The sequence below is a fragment of the Calonectris borealis genome, chromosome 1 (assembly GCF_964195595.1).
Source record: "Calonectris borealis chromosome 1, bCalBor7.hap1.2, whole genome shotgun sequence".
Classification (NCBI taxonomy): Eukaryota; Metazoa; Chordata; class Aves; order Procellariiformes; family Procellariidae; genus Calonectris; species Calonectris borealis.
In genome coordinates, this window is record NC_134312.1 from 78,359,878 (window position 1) to 78,383,413 (window position 23,536).

Below are 23,536 nucleotides of genomic sequence, written 5' to 3' on the forward strand. Positions count from 1 at the left end.
TGCGTGAAAAGGATAAATGTCAGTCATACAGACTGGAAAATTACACCGGGCAGGTATTGCCTGTTCACTCCCTGGGCAGACGGTGCAATGCCACCAAACGTTTGTGGCGTGGAACCCACCAGCACGCGTGTACCCCACAGCGAAGGGCCACATCTGACTCCTCTGCGTCGCTTGAATGAACGACAAAGGGCAGGCGGCCCCCCCCGGAGCTCTCTGTCAATATGTTCATTGCTCCCCGCTGTACTCAGACGGCGATGCTGGAAAACTTAGTAACTAATTTATTTCCCCCCCCCCCAAAACAATAAGAAGACAGTAAAAAGAGATTAATTTCCACACCTTGCTTTTGCCTCTGGCTTTGTTTCCCCACTTCAGTGAGGCCTGCGGGGTGGGCGCGGGGTCCCAGCCCCGCACCCCCCGGCCGCCCCTCTCCTCTGCCGCAAACTACCTGCGGGAAACGAAACCGAAAGGCCGGGGCCTGCTGTGCCTCCGGCCCCCGGCGGCATTTGCTCGAAAAGCTGCACCCCCGCCCCCTGCACCTGTGTGAGAGGAGGGCGGCCCGAGCCCCCAGCGCACCGCCCCGCCCGCCCGGGGCCGACGACGAGAGCCCCGCTTGGTCTCCCCTGAGGAGCCCCTTCCGCCCCTCGGCGCCCCACACCGCCTCCATTTCGGTCAGCGGGGCCCGGTACCGGCCCGCCCCGGGCCCCAGGCGAGGGCGGCCACAGCGCGGCCCAACAGCCGCCCCCGCGGCTCCGCTGCCTCCCAGGGGCGGGAAGCGCCCGCTGTGCCCCGGCCCGCGGCCTCGCCCCTCCTCCGGCCGCCCGCAGGTGAGGCCGGCCCCGGGGCAGCGCTGCCGCTGCCCGCCCGCCTCGTCTCGGGTGCCTGCGAGCCCCCGCTGCCGCCAGGTACGTGAGGCCGGCCCGGCCCGGCTGCCCGCCCCGGGGAGTGCGGAGCGGCTCAGGCTCGTCTGTCCCCGGGGGCCCGCTCCGCCTCGGCTCCTTATCCTCGGGGCCCGCGGCGGTTTCCCCCGGGGCGGCAGCGGTGACCTCCCGGTGAGGGAAGGTAAAAGCGGCTGGGGCTTCCCGGGGGGAGAGGTGGGTGAGAAACTCGCTGCCGGGAGGGGTTTCGGGGGCGGCGGGGAAGCGCGGCCCGGGCCCGGGGCTCCTCGCAGGGCGCCGGCCGGGACCCCCGGGGGTTCTTCCAGAGAGCCCTTCGGAGATGTGTATAGATGTGTATATATATAGGTGGGTATATATATACACGCATATATATATAGGTGTGTATATATATAGGTGTATGTCAAACCAAGCGCTCTTTGTGCTTCTCGTTATGACAACCTGTTGTGCTGCCCTTGGGATGAAAGGTGCCCTGTCTAAAGGCGAAGCAACCAGTTGAGCGGTCTGGGATTCCCCCCCCCTCCATTTTGCTCCACCGGGTAGCGGCCGTACCAAGCTCACCCGCGGAGAGTGTCTAGGCGGGACGGGCAGGCTTTCCGGGTGTCCTTTCTGCGGGACGCTTTCATTTTTACTGTTTCTCACAATAATATGATTCAAAGGTGGTAACAAGAAACAAGTTTATGCTGTAATCGGTATTATATGAGGCTGTTACTTTACACCGGTGCTTACACCTCAGTCTGAGAACTGAGTCTTGCGGTTATTTGCATAAGGATATGACTCAACTGAATAGGATTCTGTACATTAAGAATATGTGAAATAGTTTGCCGGGTTTGATGGCAGGTAGGTGAGTTTGCGCTCTTGTGGCCATCCCCACTGACTTCGTGGGAGAACTTCATAGGATGAAAAGTTTCTGTGTGTGAGTCCTATTGCAGAATTAGAGCTCGCATCAATACAAAACCTCACAAGAAATGGAGAAAATAGGGTGAAGATTACAGTAAACATTATGTAGCTGTCTGGATATGACACAAGTTGTGCATGTTGAGATTCAACGCTATAAATATAAGCCATAAAATAGCTCTTAAAGAATATTCCTAGCTATATATTGATATGTTGTGCTTTTAGGGATTTCTTTCCTCATCTTTGTTACCAGTCCTTTGAAAATTAATTCCTCTTCACCCCCATTATAATACATGCATAAAATTAGTTCACTTTTCAGCACTCTTTCTATATGTGTTGCATCATATATTTGGCATGTAGTTCGAATCTGTATCGGTGTGCACAATGATTTCATGTTGTACGTGGAGCTTTCATTCTGACCTTTCCAGGTGTCTGAGTGATGACCTTGTTATTTTGTAGTAAGTTTTCCAGGCGGAAGGTGACACAGGGTTTAGTTAAAGCCGATTTAACTCCTGGGGGGACTGTGGTAGGCTGGGAGTACAGACTGGAACCGGTTCCTCTCGTTTGTTGCTATTAGCATTCCTGCAATTCCTTCCGTCCAGCCCCCTTCCAAATGCACCCTGGTAGAAGTTGTCCACCAAAAGGCTGAAACCCTTTAGGGCAGGCAAAAGAGGCAAAGCCTCTCATCCCAGGCTTGCACGGCAGGTAAGCAGCTTGCCTGAAATCTAAGGGAGAGGCCGATTCCCGGTTAGACGCCTTTCCCCTTCCCACAAGGGTAACTGAGCGCACAGCCAGGAGTTTCCTGTCCTTGATGCTGTATGTTGTATTGATGACCTTGCTGGGGTTCTGGCATTTTTTTTTCTTTTTAACACAGATGAGCTGTTGGCTGTTACTCAGCCTCTGAGCGGAATGATCGCAAAACTTCTTTTCATCTGGTCTTTTACTTTCACAAGTCCAACCTAGGTGGCTGAATGTAGGAGTAAAGCTCCTCATGGAGCAGTAGTCAGGGCCATTAAATGCAGAAGCCTTGCTTCCGACACCAAAGCCTCTTCCAAGGAGGAGTGACCTCTGCTTCTGGGAGGTGTTTTGGCAGTTAAGTGTGATTTTTTGCCACTGACATGTTATAGAACTTTGGTATGCTGCCTAAAAGAGCATGCCATTTTAGCCTCAAATCTAGCAGTTTGCTGAGAGGCCTCTGAATAGATCTAAGTCAGGCAGTGATGTTTCTGTAACCAAAGAAATTCTTTTTTAAAGTTGCTTTTACACAAGTCACTTATTCCTGTGTCTTCAGACAAAAACATACAGTAATGCTAGGTGGAACCAACTTTAATAAGTGAAATGAAACTGAGTGCCCTGTGTGGTTTTCTTCATTGTTAGAGCAGGAATTCAAAAAGTAAACAAACATGGGGAGATGTAAACAGTATTTTTAAAGTTCTTTTGGATTGAATAAATGTTTAATAATAGTACCGCTAGGGAAATGTGTAAACAGTATTTTTTGTACTCCCCTATGAACTCTTTAGGCTTTTTTTTTAAGAATATGGATAAAGCCATGAAGTCATTGGGTAACAGAGCTGAGTGAGTATTCTACATGCTTATGTGGGTACTGGTTTTTATTGGTTTTAAATTTAAGAGGTTTTTTTTTTCCAGATAAATTGTTCAGAGTCAAAACAGTCCGTGGTGTAAAGAGTTTGTGCATAGTATAGCTGTAAGTGTTTATGCTGTGCTGACTGGATTGGTTTAATTTTGAAATTCAGAACAACAGAACAGTCATTGTTTAATAGGCATTGTGTTATTGAAACTATAATTCCCACTTTTACAATTACAAATGTTTCAATTTTTTTTAACGTGACACAACAAAATGTTGTAACTCTAGGATAAGGACTGTCACCCTGCAGACCATATAAACCACAGTCCAAGATGTTATCGTGGCTAGGGATGTAGGATGCAGCTCTGAGAGTGGAAATTAGGGGATCTAGGCAGGCTGCTGCTCAGGAATGGGTGGAGCAGCCAGGCCACCTGGGAGTGACTCCCCACCCAGCATTAGTGTGAGCAGCTCTTGCTCCTCACCACGTCCGCAGCTGGGGTTTCAGATTTCTTGCCAGCCTCCACGCCATCATAACCTACTGCCAGGCAAATGATACAGACCGACTGTGGGAACCACGTACGACTTGCTTGTGAGTTTTGCGAGGCTAGAGTCACACAGGTTGACCTCCTTTGCTTCTGAAGAAAAAAGAAATGACATTTGTATCTGGCAGCTTTCCTGCACATCCCCCACTTCATCGGCCTCGTATCCAGGAATGAAGGGGTCTGGTTAGGATTTATATTATATTAAAAAAAAACAAACCACACATAATTTTTCATGAAAAAACAAGCTATATGGACAGTATCAAAATTTTAATGACAAAATAAATACAGGAAAAAAAAAACTTGGAAATTTGGAAAATGTAGAATCTTACTGGTTTTAATTGACACTCCTACCTCCACCCCCCAAAAAAAACCCAACACACAAACAAACAAACAACAAAACAAACCTTTAGAGTACATGGGTAAAAGTACTGGTGACAGGAAAGTTTGAATCAGGAATGTCTAGGACTGAAAAGCAATGAAAGTGCAGAGTAATGGCAAAAGTATTGCCAAAAGACCTTTATTTTAGCAACACTGCTGGATATTACTATAATAAGGCACAAATTCTATTGTAGGTATACACTGCTCAAGCTTGACAGCTTAAAAACTGGCAACTCAGTGCCTTTTCAGGGAGACAATTATCAAAAAAGCTTTCTTTGCATGAAATGAGAGACTGGCGTATTACCAGTATACTAAAGAGTGGCTTAGTTGAACGATCAAATTTTGCCTGACTCTAATTAAAATAAGCTCTTTTGTTATGAAATGTAAGGCATTTTAAAAAGAGAACTAAATGTAATCATTGACTTATAATATCTGGTTTAAGCAACAAGAACATTTGAAGAAAGAAAAAATAAAGAAAAAATTATTATTCCTTCTCTGCTTCTATTGGAAGTCTTACTTTGTCCATACTTATTGAATCTTTCATTCTTTATTACTGAATTCACTTTATATGATATTGATGCAATCCATATTCTTTGAGAGTCTTCCTCCTCCTCCTGCTCAGTCTGTCTTTTGGAGGCATAATCTTTGATCTATGATGACAATAATTTTCACGGCATATGCAGACAGTGACTGCAGATGGGGAATAAGTAGCATGAGCTGATGAACATGTAAGAAATAAGTCTTCTAATCATGCAAATATGGGATGCGATGGGTCAAACCACGCATTTTTAAGAAATTTTGAATCCTGTGAGTGCTGCCATTTACTACACCTGGGGCTGCAGGTGCCTCTGAGAATCAAGGACTACGTGTCCAATGCCAGTCACTCAGCACTTGTAGACTGGTGGCTATACTCAGTTTTCTTTTATTCTCAAGCCAATTCTTTATGTCAGGTTCGTCTCCATATTCTTAATTCTTTGAGGAGCAAAGTATCTGTCTCTCTCTCTCACAATGGTTTTGGGGAAAATCAAATATCCATAGGTATTCCTTTAAGCTATTTTTTCTGCCCCTGTACTCGGCACTGGTGAGGCTGCACCTCGAATACTGTGTTTAGTTTTGGGCTCCTCACCCCTCTTGGGTCCTTCAAGAAGGACATTGAGGTGCTGGAGCGTGTCCAGAGAAGGGCAACGAAGCTGATGAAGAGTCTGGAGCACAAGTCTTATGAGGAGCGGCTGAGGGAACTGGGACTGTTTAGCCTGAAGAAGAGGAGGCTGAGGGGAGACCTCATCGCGCTCTACAACTACCTGAAAGGAGGTTGTAGCGAGGTGGGTGTTGGTCTCTTCTCCCAAGTAACAAGCGATAGGATGAGAGGGAATGGCCTCAAGTTGTACCAGGGGAGGTTTAGGTTGGACATTAGGAAAAATTTCTTTACTGCAAGAGCGGTCAGGCCTTGGAACAGGCTGCCCAGGGAAGTGGTTGAGTCACCATCCCTGGAAGTATTTAAAAGACGTGTAGATGAGGCGCTTAGGGACATGGTGTAGTGGGCATGGTGGTGTTGGGTTGACGGTTGGACTCGATGATCTTAGAGGTCTTTTCTAACCTTAATGATTCTATGATTCATGCTTTTAAACTATTCCAAAAGTAAGGACTATATATCTGTTTTCACCATTCAGGGAGCATGGCATAAGTCAGTCAAGGGCAGCAAGCTAGGATCGGCTCTCCTGAGGGAACTACTTTCTTCATGTTACTTACATGTTGTCTCTTGGCAAACTGATAGGAAGTCTTCAGATCATCATCTAAAGTTTTGTTTAATGACTTACAAAGTATCTCATTGGAAATTGTTGGCAGAGGCAAAAATGGATTCCAGATCATCCATGTGAGCTCTGAGACCATCCCTTCTCTTCCCTGCATGCAAGCCTTGCCTCTGTGACTACATCAACTACGTTACTTAACAAGAGGGAAAGACAATCATCTTTTCAGTAGAAATGAATGGTTCTTCTTCAGGTCATGCTCTCCTGTGCAGAAGCTGAAGTAGGAATTACATGGAAGGAAAAAATACTGTTCTGAGAATGTAATTAAAAATAGGTCTTTGCACACGTGCACAGGGACCTAAAAATCCCATTGTTGAGGCATATGCATCTCTGGCATTCCTGAATGTTTGCGTGCTAGGCTTAGGAAGCACATTGATATGCTTGTAACAAACTCTGTGGCTTTGTATCCATAAATAAACTTTTAATTTTAAAAAACGTGGTAATTCTATTGTAGGATATCATATTGACACCAGTGTAGGTCATCATCAAGGCTGAATCTCAAGACTAGCTGTATGGACTTCTGTGTCTTGATGTGATGGAATAACTGGTAGCGATTGTACGTTGCTATTTCTGAGGCCAAGCAATGTAAGAGGATGTAACAGCTGATGTGCTGATAGGGAAAAAAAATAGTGAGACAGAACAATCTTGGGTTTCATTTCAAGCTACATTAGGGGGAACAGATTTTCTGCTTATTATCCCCAGTTGGGACTCATTCAACTTCTCTCCTATCTCATCTCTTCTCTTTTATCTTGTTGAAATCCCATTTCTTTCACTTAGCCTTCTCAGTAACCCTTCCTGAACTCCCATCTTATTCACATGCTTCTTTCGAGGTTGGAAGATTTCAGCCCACAAATAAAGTTGTGAAGAACTGAAAATAGGGTCTCGGACTTCGAAGTTTCAGGCGATACCAGCTGGGTTATGATACCAGTCCTGTCCATAATAAAGAAAATCCCCAGCAGTGTAACTTCATTCCCTTTCAGCAATGTCTGCCTTAAGGGCTTTTTCTTTGATTTGTTCATTCTGAAGGTATCTTTTATACTTTTTTACATTAATATATTCTGGGAATATTTATTTTAACTGAAAATTCTTAGCAAAGACTATAGCTGATATTGTATGCTGTGCAGTGCTTGTATTTCACTAGGTATTTCTAACTTTGAAATTAAGCCTGCTGAAGAATTTGGGCTTCCTCTTCTATATAGCTCCCACAACCATCAGGGAATACACTGTCTTTGGCATGATGCTGCAGGGTCGTGGTGATAAAGCTGAGCATCAGAGCTTCAAGAAGAACATTTACCAGGAATTAGTTGTTCTGTGACATACAGTGAAGTTCTCTGACATAGTGACATTCGGTGATAGCATAGTGCAATGAAGATGACATGTAACAAGTTACAACATATACCAAGTTTCTGCAGATAGACACTTTAAAACAAAACAGATTTAAACTAAACCTTAAGCCCCATACAGAGTTCTTGGGCATTTGTGTGCCCTCCTGGTAGTCCTCAGTGGGGATTTTGCTGGCCATCTCAGGCTCACACTGATGAGCATGGGGAATTTGGGCTAGGTGCAAAAAGGGATGCACAGGAAAAAGTTACAAGGTTGTTTACAAGGAAGTAAGTCTCTTTTTTCCCCCCTAGTCTCCAATGAATAATCTCTGTAAATATCCACATCTTCTTAATAGTCTCCTGATACCATATAACTTACACTATTCCTGTTTTGTCTGATGTTGCTCTCTCAAACCTCTGTTGCTTTATGCACACACATGCACGTCTACTAAAAATTTTCCACTGAGATGCCTACTAGCTAAAAAGCTGCAGAGCCACCTCTGTGTGAACATTAAAGACAACCTCTTCCATGTCATTTGTTAGACCACTGTATATAAGGTCTACAAACGTCCGGTAACGTGCGCACTGAGAAACCAGCATACTGGATGCTACATCCTGAAATACTTTGTGGTATCTTTTATCACATAAGTAAGAAGAGCTATAGAAGATGATTCAGAACATAAAGCTAGTAAGTCCATTTTTATTTTTAAGATGACATTGAAGTGTTAGGGAAGAAATTGGAAAGACTAAGGTGTTTCTGTTCACAGACTTTCCACATCCATCTTTACTATTATCATTCAGTATTTTAATTTACCATGTGAGACAGAAAAAGGCACAAAAGTTATTTTGTTTGCTATATACATAATCTTTCATGTGTTTACACATAGGAAATACATAAATAAATGGAAACAATTAAAAAAGTCAAGAGTTTTCTGGGCTTTTTTTTCTCTAAATCACACTCTCCCTTCTGGTAAATGTTACTAACGAAAGCCTGTAGTGTCATGGGAGCTTCCACTTTTGGAAGCTGTCCCAAGCTTGAGAAGCCACTTGCTTGAGTTTGAGGCTGAAGTTCAGAAGTTTGGCATGTTCCCTACAAAGCTGGCTTTGGAAAAAGCCTATGCACTAAGGGTTGATCGCTGTAGCTTCAGAGAATACTGACGCTCCTAGTAGCTCATTTATATCTAGCTTCAATAAGTGGTAGCATGGAAACCATGGTAGCTTTAGCTTTAAATCTCAGTTTGATATAACTGCTCTCTTTTGCATGAAGATAGCGCTTATCGTCACGTATTGGATGAAATAGGAATGAAAAGGTCACTTTTCTGAAACATTCTATTGGTTTAGGTTTACAGGGTTTGCACCCTGTGTTTTAGAAGTTGAGAACTGGCAGCTTCAACCTACTTGTTGAATGTTAGCTGAGACTGTGTTCACAGTGGGATGCTAGGGAGTCCGCTGCTGAAGCTAGGTGCTGTGGGGGTGACTTGCCACAGAAGGTGGATAATTTTTGAATTCCTCAGAAGAGAGTTTTTAGTATAAGCAATGATCCTGTGCTTGGGAGGAAAAATACCTGACAACATAGGAGTGAGATCTTATCCCAACTCAGTCGAGGTCAGTGTGAGTTACGGTGGTGATTTCCTTGGGCACAGGATCTTACTCTGTGTATGCAAGAATGCCATTAAACCTGTAGGCGAGTTTTCCTATTAAACTCAGAAGCCAACAATAACCAATGCCTAAAGGCTCAGTATCATCTTCCCTGCTCCAGTATGTCCGCTGGGTCTTGTTTATTTGGCAGTGGTTTTTTGATCTTGCCTAATGGTAGGAAAATTCTTTTGAGACAGTATTCGGGTAGCAGAGTAAGTTGTGGTTGTGTTTGCAGTTTTGTTTGTCTCTGCATCTGGACTTATTATACATGCTGTTTTGCTTGACAGAAAGATTAAGCAGACTTGACAAACTCACAACCTTATCTTTGCAGTCAGAAGCCTGCAAGCCAGGATAAAAGATACGTTATTAAGACTTGCAAAGGAAAATACTGCAGGGAAAAAAAACCTTTTTTTTGTGCTTGATTCAACATCTGTCTTTGCAAGTAGAGCTTGTAGTACTGCACATTGGTGTTATTCAAATGAAAGTGATATGATAGGTCTCTTTTATGAGTCTTAAGTTTTGTTCTGGGTGTGGTGGCCTCTTTGATTGTTTACTGTAACCTGGTGACATCCCATGTATAAATATGTAATGGTTTGCTGCAGTTAAAATAGAAAGAAGAATGACACTGATATGAACCTGAAAGCTAGTAATTTTTAATTAATTAACTGTAATTAGCTTCACATATTGCATTTCTTAATTCCTCCGACAACCTGGTAATTTTTCTCTTCCCTTATTTTTTTTATTACTTAAAAAAGGTTTCTCTCCCTTCTGCAAAAGACCCATGCAAGGAAACTGGTTGTTTACTGAAAAGTCTGTGAAGATATTCAAGTATAGAGTGGTACCAACTAGGAACCATTGAAAGTACCAACTAAAAGAAAGAAATTGTAAACCGGGGAAAAATCTTATCCTTAATTTCTTGAAGTTATCTTTGCTCTTAATTGTACCAGCAGTAGGTAAAAGTTTTTGGATAGAAATGTCATTTTAAGTATAAGGTGCCTTTGAATGGTTAAAATAGCTTCTTGTTCCAGCCATAAACCTAGTAGGGCCAATTATTATAAATGGGATTATTATAAATTCACCTTTCAGTTTCTTTTTTATTTCCTCTCTCTCTCTTTCCCAGCAGACAGGAAGTGTGAATGAATTGGCGATAGAGCCAAATGATCCTTATCTGCCCTTGGGATAACTTACAGAGGATTTTAAAGTCAGATGGTGAGAAAAATTTACACTAATGTTTAAGAAGCCTCATGAAAGACTACAGAAACCTGACTAAATCTATGAAAAAAGAACAAGGGGATTCATTAGAAGTCATATACCAAAGACTGGATGAAAAAGCAATAGTACTTTACTCCCGAATGACACTTTTCAACAGAAGCTCATGAAGAGCTCTGCTGCGGTACCGTTACTGACACTGAATAGTACGCTTCTCCTTGAGGAGAGAGGAGTCCCGTTTGTTTTCGCCAAGTATCTACCCAGTGGGTACAGGATGGGGTACAAGTAGAAGGTTTTGGTTCTAGCAGCTGTAGTTGGGGGGAGTGGAACCAAATTTCATTGTAATCCTGGTACCTGTGAAAGTACTTTGAAGCAAAATATATCTCAATGTGATAAGAGTGGCAAGATCTGATTAGTTGAAGAGTGGCAGAACTGCTTCCTGATTAATCAAGCAGCTAACGCTTCTTTGAGGCATTGATTCATGAAAACCTTGAACACGTAATTTTATCTGGACTTCTGTTGAGTGTATATGTGAGCTGGTGCTTTATGGCTGTCCTGAATGCTTTCCTCAGTCTGGGCCTAATAGGGCTGTATATCCGTTTTACACTGAGGCATGGCAAGTGACTTACAGGTGTTTGTTCTTAATATATAAATAAAAGTGAAGAAAAGGATAAAAATCCATGTTTGGAAGGAGGCAGAATATGCTGTCAAGTGCTTCATTGCATTGATGGGATTCTCAAAGTTTATGCTTGAATCTGTCGCTGTTCCTGGGAACTAATCTGATAATCAGAGTACAAGGTTGCTTTTTGTTTTGGTTTGGTTTTTGTTGTTTGGTTTTTTGTGTGTGGGTGCTGTATAATTTTAATTGACCCTCTGAGAGAATGGAAGGCTTCTTCATCTTAGCCCTGAATTCTTTCCAGGGTTTGGCATCTAAGCTGCTTCGAAAAAAAAAAAAAAAGAATCTGGCTTAGTAATACTCATTCCGACTGTTTCATGCGGCATTTATTGATTATGGCCAACAGCTAAGACAAAGACAGCACATACATTAATCAGTCTAAAGAAATAATGTTTTTCTTGCCAACCGCGCTGGTAAAGCAAGTGTGTTACGTAGCATTTCTGGTGAGGTAAGCTGTGTGTCCACATCCTTGAAAAGCGTATAAATGTTGTTCAAGAAAAACTAGGGATTTATTTAAAACGTTAAATTTGCGTCTTGGCAGTTAGAGGAGAAGAGCCTCACCTGACAACCCTATTTACTTCTGATCATTGCATTAATGAGTAATTTGTGTGTTCTTCTCCTCTGCTATGTGGCCTTGCTGTTTTCCACAGCTGACTTACGGTAGCCTTGTCCCCTTGCTTTTTTCTTAAACTCTGCACTCGTATGTTTATATACTGCTTATTAAATATTTATTAAACATATCAAAGGGAATATTGTTGGAAGGTGCATAATATGATAACCTGCTGGCTGCATAGGCTTCTCTTTAAGGTCACCTGAAGGGCTTGAGTGCCTGAAAACCTACCAGTTGTTTTTTAACCCTGCTGCATTCTTTGAATTAATAAAAACCATAGCGTTTCCTTGTATACCTTGCTTAAACTCAGACCTTCGTGTCGCTTCTGTTGTAGTAGTACTTTAGCCTGTAACAACACTATAGACTGTAGCAACACTAAAGACTACTTCAACATGTAAGTAATATAAAATTTCTGTATGTTTTCCATTTTTGTGATGTGCTGACATAGAAGAATAATGAATAAACAATGTGGTCTTGTTAGATGCTAGCATAGGTTTAAGTAAGTGTGCATACAGCTGATGCACTTGTATCTTTAGATTTGAGTAGTGATTAGTATATGTATGTTTGAAAGTTCAAAAAGATCTGGATACCAGTGTTGTTAAGTACCTCTGAAGAGCCTTCTAGCTGTGTTTCATGGAGATTAATGGGCTAATATGCGTCATTCCTACAGTATGTTACCAGTGTTAGATTTGTGACGTGGGAAATAGAATTTATTATTTTCCAGATGTTAGAAATTTTGATGAATTTTTTTCCTAGGATGATAATTTGTGCCTGTTTGGGGGTGCAGTTAAAGAGGGAAAGGTAATAAACCAGGTGCAATGACAGCAAGTAGTTTTACATGACAGTAGGGAATTGGCAAGATTTCTTTTGAAGTTGACTTTTGTTAAAGTATGGAAAAGGTCTGATAGCAGAATCCAGTTAATAATGGTAAGTCATCATTTCAGCCACCATGCTACTGCTACCACTTCATTTATTTTTCTACAGTCTCTTACCTGACAACTGCTCTGTAACGTGCATGAATACAGACAAATACCTTTGGATAAGGTGATGATGTCTTCAGGGTCGAAGCCTTTATAATGGGGCAATGGTTCCACAATCTTTATTACCAAATATAGAATAATAGAATCATTTAGGTTGGAAAAGACCTTTAAGATCATTAAGCCCAACCGTATATGTACATGCAAGCAGATCAGCTAGCAATAAAAATTTGATCCAGATCATGCAGTGATGCACAATCCCATTTCTGTCAATTTAGTCAAAGGCAGCAAAAAAGCATAAATCCTTGTTTATGTCAGCTTCGGGAGGACAGGAGATACTTGATGCCACATAAATCTTTCTGATGAAAAAGTTAACCTGCCAAAATTGTTTGAACAAATTTGGATTCGTAGAGTTCACTTGTGCTGTGTCATTTCTTTCTTTCATGTGACCTTAGTTTTTCTGATCTGGTACAGGGAACTTGAAAGTCACACTTAATATATCATTGAACCATGACACAAGACACTTCTCATGCAGATTTTAGCTAGTCTTTTTGGAGCTAGTCTTCTGTATGCCATTCCAGGTAAGAGAATTACAGCTCTAAAAGACATGGGCACAGCGAACACAAAGGAAAATGGACAGGAAGCCTTTTAGCCATATTTCAAACTTTAAGTCTAACTTTAGGGTTGGGTGTTTTTTCTTTTTTCCCAGCCTTTACAATTTAGTATGGAAAGATCTGCCTATTCCTCCCTTTTCCTCTTCTATTTCTTTTTCTTCCTCTAGTTCCCATTACTCCATAGTCTTGGCTGACAAATTTATTATTTTATGCTGCAGTTTTGCACATAGAAGAATTCTTTGTGCTCTTCCACAAAATTTTGCTCACAAAAGCCAGCAAAATAAAGTGTGTGTGAGTTGCTAGTGAGTTTTAGTTCTGGTGGCAAGATGAGCAAGAAACATTTTAACATTGTCTTTAAAATTCTAACATCAAGAAAACAGTTGAAGCTCTTGAAATGTAAAATTGTTTTTCAGTTTTTGTTCAGTTGTAACTCCAAAGCATCTATAGAAATCTAGTGTGGGATGCGATTTTAAAAATGAAGATTCTGCGGATGGGATGTGCTGATGTGACTAGAGGGGAAATTTGAGGTGGACTGAATATGGAAGGAAGTTGCGTTCAAGATTAGATTTGAAATGGCTGTTGTTGCTGATTGATTGTATTAATAGTATAGAACATGTGAAGTGTTTTGGGCCCTACGAAGCCCCTTGGCACAAGCATATCAATGACTGAGTTCTCATCTGAAACGCTTGCTAGACTAGCTGCTTTGGCAGCTTCCTTGACGTCATGCATTGAACTCTTGTAGTAAAACACTACCAGGCTTTACAGTACTAAATTTCCTGCCTTGCACAGTAAGTTATGACAAGTTACAGTTGGTTGGGTGGAAAACATTTAATCTTAATACTTGTGAATTAATGGGGAAATAATTGTTTTGGGCAAACCAACAACTAACTGGGTCTTCAGTGCCCTGATTAAGAAACAATCCAGTGCAAATGGAGAAGCAGTGGAACAACAGGTGCTATTATCGTCATTTTACTTGATTTTGAATTGAGATTTATAACTAAACATGGACTATATGTTCAGCATATAAAATGGCTTTTGGAACTTGCCCCCTCTGCTTTACAGTACTATTTCATTTTGGTGCAGCTCTGATGTGGGAGGGGGGATGGTAAGCCTGGGTATTGCTACATCTTGACAAGAATTGGAAACATTGGCCTGTGTTACATAAATATAAAAAGAATATTAATTTATTTTAAAAGCCCTAATTTATTCCAGCCAGAGGAATCCCCAGTGAATAATTATGCAATTAAAAAAATCCCTTTTTATAATAATACACTAACCTTTTGTCCAGTAACTTGTCAGATTAATTTAATTAAAAAACACAGTCTTAAAAATATACTTGTCTGCAACTGAAAGTGTGTAATCCCTTGAGATGGAAGCTCTAGTTAAACATGAGTTCAGCCCAACATAATTCTGCCACATTAGTGTGTATTACAGAATATTAATTTGGAGAGCAAGTTCCATAGATGACTGATCATTAATGTTTATTATGATTACATTATAGTAATCTTTGTTTAGTCAATAAACATTTACGCTGAATCAAAAAATGGTGGTGTGTGTGTCATATTGCAACCACTTATCCATGTTCAGATAATTTTATCCTAACGATACAGCAAGCTTACATGGCTTTCTGTTAATTGGTTATACATTAGGCACTTTTTTTTTTCCACGTGCTTGCACTGTGCCAGATGAAGAAGTGAATGTGATAAGAAAATAGCTGCACTGTTTCAGACAACAAAAGAGTATTTCCAAAACCTCTTTGCTAGTAATGGGTAGAAATAATCCCTTTACTTCAGTGCTTTCAGAACTGGGAATGGCTGATACATGCAGATATTTATACGCAGTAGGGAAACAATTTTTATTTCACTCTCACGTGCTTAATTCTTCCCATAAATAGATTTTTGACTCCTTCCAGCAAAGAAGGTATGGCAGGGCGGGGGGAAGAGACCGTGCTTACATGTTTCATGGTCAATGAAATGACAGTGTGTCGTGGTTTAACCTGGCAGGCAGCCAAATACCACGCAGCCGCTCACTCACTGCCCCCCCACCGCTGCAGTGGGACGGGAAGAGAATCGGAACGGTAGGAGTGAGAAACACTTGTGGGTTGAGATAAAGACAGTTTAATAGAACAGAAAAGGGAAAATAATAATGATAATGATAAAACATACAAAATGAGTGATGCACAATGCAATTGCTCACCACCCGCGCTGACCGATAACCAAGTAGCGATCGGTACTTCCTGGATCACGCCTACCATTCGTATACTGAGCATGATGTCACATGGTATGGAATACCCCATTGGCCAGCTGGGCTGGCTGTCCTGATTATGTTCCCTCCCATCTTGTGTACCTAGCTCAGTCAGTAGGCACAGGAGCTGTCCTTGGACTAGGAGGGCACTTAGCAACAACTGAAAACATCAGTGTGTTATCAACATTCTCCTCATACTAAATCCAAAACACAGCACTAGGAAGAAATTTAACCCTATCCCATCCGAAACCAGGACACAGTGCGTCACTGGTTTCCCAGTAGAGGAGGAAAACAAGTGATGGGCAATCTGTAGGTTCAAAGTATAACCTGCTCTGTTTACTTACCTGCTCCAGTCCTGCAACAGATGTGATCACAAGCATTATAGAGGCAGGCAGGTCGCAATATGCTTTGAGATTGGACGTGGTATGTAACTCTGGCAAAATGTTGAATTAGGTGAGGGAGGTCTGTGTGGCAGCCTGCAGTCCAGAGTCAACTATCAGAGGAAGGACAGGAGTGGACAGAGTTGGGTTTACGCATCCCACGGGGGTTGTTCATGGCCCAGGACAGCCTGTAAAGGACGTCCCAAACCGCAACGCAGCCGCTGCCGCAGGAAGGGTGTGCTTGTGCTGCACTAGGCAGTAACCCTGTATTTTCGTGTCTCTGTCCCACTCTGTCATCTGTACTATTTTAGGTAATTATGTTCCAAATTTTCTTGTATACAAACATGGGTGTATGTGTGACAAACCTAATGAATACATTGTTCTCACCAACGGTTCTCTCTGAGAGGAAAAATAATTCTGTCCAACAAAAACTAAACTTCTCATTTCAGGACTGTGCTACACAGTGTTTACCATCCTCCCTGCTGAGAATTCACTTTCTTGCATAGTGTAGCAAATGTTGCTTTATCTATTTTATACAGGGTAGATGTCTGCTTTAAATGAATGCAGTGCTGGTTAAAAATTACCCAGTTGATGGCATCAGAAACTGAAGTCTGATTTATCATCAGAACAAGTAGCATGTAGGCACCTTCTCCCCTGCCTTCAACACTAATAAATTTTTGTTCTGAACAAGGTTTGAACCAACAGGGGTTAAGAGGATGCTTGAAAATTACGTTTATCATCTTTGATAAAAATGCTTACCCCTTCTGTTATGTTACTGGTCTCTCCTATCCTTGCTGCTATACATCCATTGGTGAACACAGAGTTTGCTTTGTTTTCACACTGAATTCACGCTGGTAACTCAGTGATGAAAATTGTTTGTGTACCAGGTTATTGAGCCATCAAGCTTCACCAAACACTGTATCGCAACTGAAAACCGTTGCTTAGAAAATTACAGTTCTGGTTGCCAGGATAATTGTAAGTACTAAGGGAATACTAACAAACACGTTTACTCATTCAGTCAGGTTTCACCGTTAACAGTTTAAGCGTGAAAAGTATAGTGGGATGAATTCTTAAGCCGTAATAATTTAGGAAGTTGTATAAATAAGAGAAGATCGGTCTGCAAATTTCAGCAGAACTTTTTTCTAGCAAGTATCAGAGTAGCAGTAAGAAATGTAGTGGACTAAAGAAACACCTTTTCTGCAGTTATAGACTTTTCATCCTCTTTGTTCCTGGAGGGTCTGCAACCTTGGAGGTTTATTCATGTGCAGCCTGAGAGCTCGAAATCTGATTGTGCCAGGAGTGGGAGAGGTGAGAAGAGAGAGAACTTCAGGCAGGAGAGCTTGGACATCAGCAAAGTAGAGGATTGTGTTAACCAGCAGATTTGGTGGTGGTTACAGGTGAAAAATTATGCACAGAGGAACTAAGCCACGGTGAAGGAACTAGGGAGAAGGTGGAAAACTAAGAGTCATGGTGGAAGGGAAAACAAAGAGATGAACAAAGGGGAAGGCCAGAGAGAAAGAAGGAGAAAGGAAGAACTTGGTGGACGGGAAGACAGAAAAACAAAGTGAGAGAAGTTAAGTCAAGGGAGGCACTTGAAATGTATGACTAAAAACACAGTCATGAAGGGAACAGCAAGTAGCAGGTCACTGACTCCCCCTCCTTCTTCACATTGCCGGCGGGCACCAGGATTACCAAAGAGTTGGCATTTGGCTGAACAGAAGACAGTGTTATCCCATCCCATCTCGAAGTGGGAGTGTTAAAAGAGTATAAGCACAAAAAGCCAGGGGTGAGCTGCCAGCAAAAACTGGCAACAAAACCAGAGTCCCTAGACCCAAGAGCAGTAATGCCTGGGAGTAAGGAAGTAGGGTTTGGGGGTGCAGGCTCTGTAGGGAAGTCATGCACTGTGGGCATGAGGACCATAGAAGTGCCGTAGCACGCTGTCCACAGTAATTGTTCTGCCAAGTTGAGACACCAGCCGGGATTTCTGCATGGCGCTAGGCTATGCTGGGTGGCACTGCCACGTAGACTTACTTTCTCGTGGCCCAGATTTACAATGCAGATGCGCTCCGGGTGGCCCAGGCGTTGGAGGAGCAAAGCCACATTTCCGTGTGGCTTCAAAACTCCAAAGAAACAGCAATTCAGGTGTTTGGGGGGGTTGGGTAATTAAAGAATAATGCTTTAGTATTTATCCAGGGGTAAATACTGAAAAAACTGCTGCGTGAACTTGGGCTTCTTTCCAAGTTTAGGGCAATGTATACCATCATCAAGTAAATGCTGTTCTATTTTCCAAGCACTGAATGGATGAGCCTAATAGAAAATTGCTTTCAGAAAATCAGTGCTGTTTGATCAGTGTGTAACTTGGTATGCTAGAGCACAGAGGCTCATGACAGGGAGATTGTCTTCCTTTCTTTCTGATTTTCAAGGCTGGGTCTCAATCCGTCGCAGAAATTAACCTTTGTGTGTGCTCCTTCTCTGATCATTATATGAAAAGAAGCTCAAAATCCTCCAAACTAATGTGATATAGAAAGGATAAAGTCTTTGTTTGGATTCTTTTTAAGGCCATATGCATTTAATTTTTATTTTTACTCTTCCAATTTAACATAATATTTTCATCTTAGCCTTAAAAACAGATAAGTTCTTACATTATTTCTGGGACAGAGAAGTGATACTACAGCACAGTGTTATTTTTGTATGGAGATCGGTAGTTTTAACCATTATAAATTCTTTACTGTTTTTGTTAATTCTGAAAGAACAGAGATGTCAAATTAACAGGTAAGAACCTAAACTGCGTTAAAATTTATGTACAAGTTTAATGCTGAATAGTTGCAGGAATATTTCTAATACTTTGCTTTAAATTGTAGTATGACATTTTTGTGTATTAAGTGATACGGAAATCAATTTATATAGATGCAATTAAAAATAGTGATTATGCATTTAAACTTGATTGAAATATCCATACATAGTTGGATAACTTATTGTAAACTTGCATGGAACTTTTCAAAATAATGATTTTCTAATTGTAAATATTAATTTACCAACCTGTGTATCATCATCCTTCAAATTCTTTTTTTTTTTTTCAATTTGCGGAAATATTTTTTTCCTTTGAAAATGAATTTTTCATGGAAAGTTTGGTTAAAAATATTTTGACATTGCAGAGAAATATGACCAGTTCTAGGAATTTGTGGATATTTATCTTTACTGCACCAAAATCAGTGGAACTTATTACGGTAGTAAAATTAATTTGGGATTAGAGCCCAAATGGAAAATCTAATAAAATTAAAGCTGTTTAAATTTTCCTGAATTTCAGGGTTCAATAACACTTCTCATCAATTGATGTGTGGAACTAGAATATCTACTTTTCCAGGCTTCACAGTATTTTCATTTTGAAAAGGGTATTTCAGTTCTGTGCAAAACTGGAGATGCAGCAGTGCAGCTTTGCTTGCCGCATGCAAAGCCTCGTTATGCAGCTGGCATCCTCGCAGAGTACGGGAGTCCAGGCTGTAGGGTGAATCTGTACTGGCTCTCAGCGTGGAAGGAGAAGTCATTGCAGCAAACAGGAGAGCCCCTTTACTTTAAGAATGGTTTCATCCATCCGTCTCTTTTTTTTGCTTTTCCCATTTCCCATCTGGTCAGCTTGGTAGGTGCAGTTGGGCGTTTACATCGCGCATCTACACATCTCTGTCGCAGAGCATAGGCCTGACTTTAGGGCCCTATATATTCTCCGAAAGATGCAGGCTGCTGTCAGATATAACAGAGAGCGTGGCTGTAGGTTATCGGCTCCCTCTTACTTCATCCCTTGGTGTTGGGTGAAGGTACAGCAGCAAGCAGGGCTGTACCACATCTCCTCCCTACCCGCAGCCTCTCTCTGTGCAGCGGCAGGGGTGCGTTGCCCACCATCGTGATGCTGGGAAGGCACCAGCTCTCGCAGGAAAAGTGGTGGGTGTACACAGCATTCTCATCCTATCAGAATGTAAATTGCAGGCTGATGTTACCTGGTGAGCTGTGTCACACCTTTTAAAAGTAACAAAGAATACCAATGGAAGGCAAGAACATATGGGAAAAAAAAAGAGAAACCACACTATTTAAATTTGAAGAAGAACATCTCTGACAGCTGAGTGAACAAAAAGAATAGGCATCAAAGACGTCTGCGCCTTGACAAATGTTGGGAGGAATCCCTCGCCTTTGTTTGGACTATCCGTAGATGCGAGTTCATTATCAAGCAGTTCTGCGTGCGTGACTGCCTTCATTTTCAATAAAGTAATGCTCTTTTAGGGATGACAGTAAGTAATAACTTTGCCTGTGGAGGGATATAGGATGTGGTATTTTGTAAAATACTTCCAAATTTCTATTATTAATGAATGAAAGGCTTGTAGTTTGGCTCTTTTCGGGGCTTTTTTTTACTGCCTTTTTGGCGGGGTGAGGTAGGAGAAGGCACTAAATCTGGCAGTTTACTAGAAACGGTGATACGTGGCATGGAACGCTATTAAGGAGATTATGTTATCTCCTAGGAACAGAGAATGCTGCGGTCAACGGGAAATCAATTTCCGAGGGTGCTACAGTAAATTTGTCTTGTAACTGGAAACTTTCTAATTGCTGCCCCAAGGGAGCAGTAAGCTGAAAACCGGGCAGATGGTTTCTTCCCCATTTCCCTTCTTCTTTGATTCTGTCTAAATTATTTCGAGCTTCCTAGTAACTTTGTGTGTTAAATGTTTGCAAATGTTTTAACGCTATCATAGTTGCTCTCACTTGTACAGTAAGTTTGGTGTTCAAAAGCCAGGTGTTTTTCAGCAGGTTTTGAGAGAGACTTAAATCTGTCCTCTTTAGATTGAGCCATTACTTCTAACTATAGCGTTAGCAATTAGTATGAAGGAGAAATTGGTTTTTATTCAATACTATGCAGCAGAAGGATTGTATCTTTTTTTTTTTCTTCAAGTGGGGGCTCAGGGAGATGGCTTTTTTTTTCTGTTCCATCAATTCTTTGAGACTTTCATTACTCACGTCATCTGAAAAGCATTCTAATGTCAAAGATATAGCCTAGTTTTTATGACTTATGATTTTATTTATGACTTATGGTTAAAATTCAATAGGATGGAAAGGCCTGGTGTAAATAGGTACTTTAGAAGGAAGGTAGTGCCCCATTTCCTTGTAAGAGCTTTGGGAAATATTTGGCTGGGATGAAGTCTGTGAAGATCAGATACGTTGAACGTTGGCTTTCTGAAAGTTTGGCTGAATGCAGGTGGTAGTCTATGAAGACTAAATTGAAAAACATAACAGAAGAATAAGTCACAGAGAGCTTATTGTGGTCAAGTTCCAGCTTCAGCAAAGAGCAGAAAGGCCCGCTTGAGATATTCGGTGGAGTTGGAGTCTAAGAGGTGTGAATACAAGTGTGAGCTGTAGGTTAAATTCGGAGCCCCTTGAAAACTTCTCAGTATCATTACATTCCTACAAAATGCAAACATTTTGTTTAGGAAAAAAAGTTGGGAGGAAATTGTTCAGATAAGATAGAAAAAGTCAGCTTTCCTTTTTTTGCAACTACACTTTGCTTCAAAAACATTTTTGTATTTTCTTTATTCAAAGTAGATACTTACATACCATTTACTCCTGACCGTCACAGGTACGCATGATCATATAATATTCCAAGTACTTGTGAGCAAACTACGTCAATTACTAAATCATCTACAAATGCCACAAATTAGTTGCTAAAAAAACATGCACTACCACACTAGTTGCTAATTGTTAATTTTAGAAATGTCTAACTACCACTCAGAATAATAATAAACAAATTAATTACTGGTTGGAATATCAATCACTAAGTATTTTTTTTTGCATCATAATTTAAAAACAACAATGGAATTATAATTTTGAATACCATGTGGTAAAATTAACATGAACTGAAATATATCTGGCCCAGAATTGCGTTCATTTTTTTAAGAAAATTGTTGCTCAGTGAGAAATGGCATAATGTTCTCTTTTAAGCTTAATGGGACTTTTTCCTGTGTATGTGCTTTTAAACTGAGAGTTTCCCGTAAATGGAGATAATTATTTTCAACAAGAACATAGTTGATAAGTGTTATAAAATAGTTGGTAAGTGTTTGAAAATCTCCAAAGTGGTAGAACCATGTTCATATTTTACCTGCAGCGCAGCAAGTTGTGGAAATGCATGGTAATTACTATTTGGTGATAATTATTATTACAGTAGTATCAGCTCTGTGAAATGTTTTGAAAATTTATGGAAAACCTTCATTAGCCATCAGAAGCTCTTTAAAATATTATGATGGTTAGCAGGTACTTGTATTACTGTAGTAAACCTGGGAGCTGTAGTCATATACTAGGATGCAAATTTGTTTTGCCTGTATAAACTGAAACCTGAAGGATAGACTTTGCATTAGCCGGTTAGAGCCCGGCTCTAGTTCACACATGTAGTGACTGTGGTCCCTCTAATGACTAATCCCTCCTCAGCAAAATAGGTAAGCATATGCTTATAATTAAGCAGATGTTTACTTGCTTTGTTGATGTGCATTTTATTTCTAGAAAACTACTTGTATATCCCTTCTCTGGTTTAAAAAAAAAAAAAAGGACGGTATCTAGCTTTCAGACTTGTGGATTTGGAATAAACCTGTTTAACCTACTTAAGCTTTGGGAGACGCAGGGTGGGCAGCAGCAAGCGGGCAGACTGTCTGGTCTTGTTTGGTTTTGGTCCAAAATAATTTCCCAGTTTCAGTGCTTTTTCAATGCAGTACAATATCTAACCTCTTGGCAGAGGAGGAGAATGTGCTTGTATATGCCTTTTCTCAACCAAGCCATAAATGTGCCTGTTTTCTTTTTATTTAACATGGTATAAAGTAGGGGGGTTAAATGAAATTAAAAGGAGAGTATGAAAAGCTCAATTTCTTTCTCACCTCCACACCTGAGTCTGGGTTTTTAATTGAAGGGAAGTACTCTTATTGCTGCTTGGGGCAGCTGCTTGGGGAAACAGATCTTCTAAATCGTATTCTTCGCTCCTGATGCTCACTTTGGGTGAGCATTCAGTTTACAAAGCACTCCGGAGAGTGTTTGACAAAAAGCAGTGATTACACACAGGAAGTGATGTTTTTTCAGTTTTTTATATGTTAATGCTCACTTGAAATTTTCATGAAGCTCTTTCATGTGAAATGTGTGGTATAAAGTGTTTCCTGTAATAAAACTTAAAACTGCTATAGAATAAGTGACTTTGGTATGAGGGTATGGAATATATATGTTCTTCATCAGAGAAATAAAATCAAGAAAAAATTAAGGTGTATGTTGTTTCTGGAAGTGAATTAATCTGCAATTCTGATGTTTATCATTAAAAATGTGTAATATGTAAGTATTTTTAAAAAGAACTGCACCCCCCCAATAAAACCAGATCAATTTGTTGAAGTCTCGTTATCGTACATAGCTTTTCTTTTTTGGACCGCTGTTTTGAAGTACTTCTATAGTACTCTGTGTTGTAAGAAAATGGTGCCCAAATGCAGATGAGCTGGTTCCTCAGAAATAATTGGGCAGGAGGATTTGGGGGTGGGGGTGATGATTGTTTTCTTTTTATATCTGTATAGTGTGTAAAATATGCCACATTGTGATGACAGCTACTTTTGTTTATTTTTGTAGGGTTGACCCAAGGACCATTTCATCCTGCAAGAATCAGTTCTCAAGATCTGCATAGACTTGTTCCTAAGGGGAAACATGTCTGAGATTGACTATGAGAAGTTAGCTGAAATAGGTAAATATTTTTTATTATACTTCAA

At 40.9% G+C, this 23,536-nt stretch overlaps 1 protein-coding gene across 1 annotated transcript in view; it reads left to right on the forward strand.

The window, feature by feature from the left end:
- Nucleotides 1-470: 470 nt before the first annotated feature.
- ARHGAP8 (Rho GTPase activating protein 8) overlaps nucleotides 471-23,536 on the forward strand; it is an 80,194-nt gene continuing 57,128 nt past the window's right edge. The window contains exons 1-2 of the mRNA XM_075161869.1: nucleotides 471-902; nucleotides 23,400-23,511. Coding sequence (XP_075017970.1) covers nucleotides 23,475-23,511 — 37 coding nt within the window. The 5' untranslated portion in view covers nucleotides 471-902; nucleotides 23,400-23,474. The remainder of the gene's footprint in view (nucleotides 903-23,399; nucleotides 23,512-23,536) is intronic.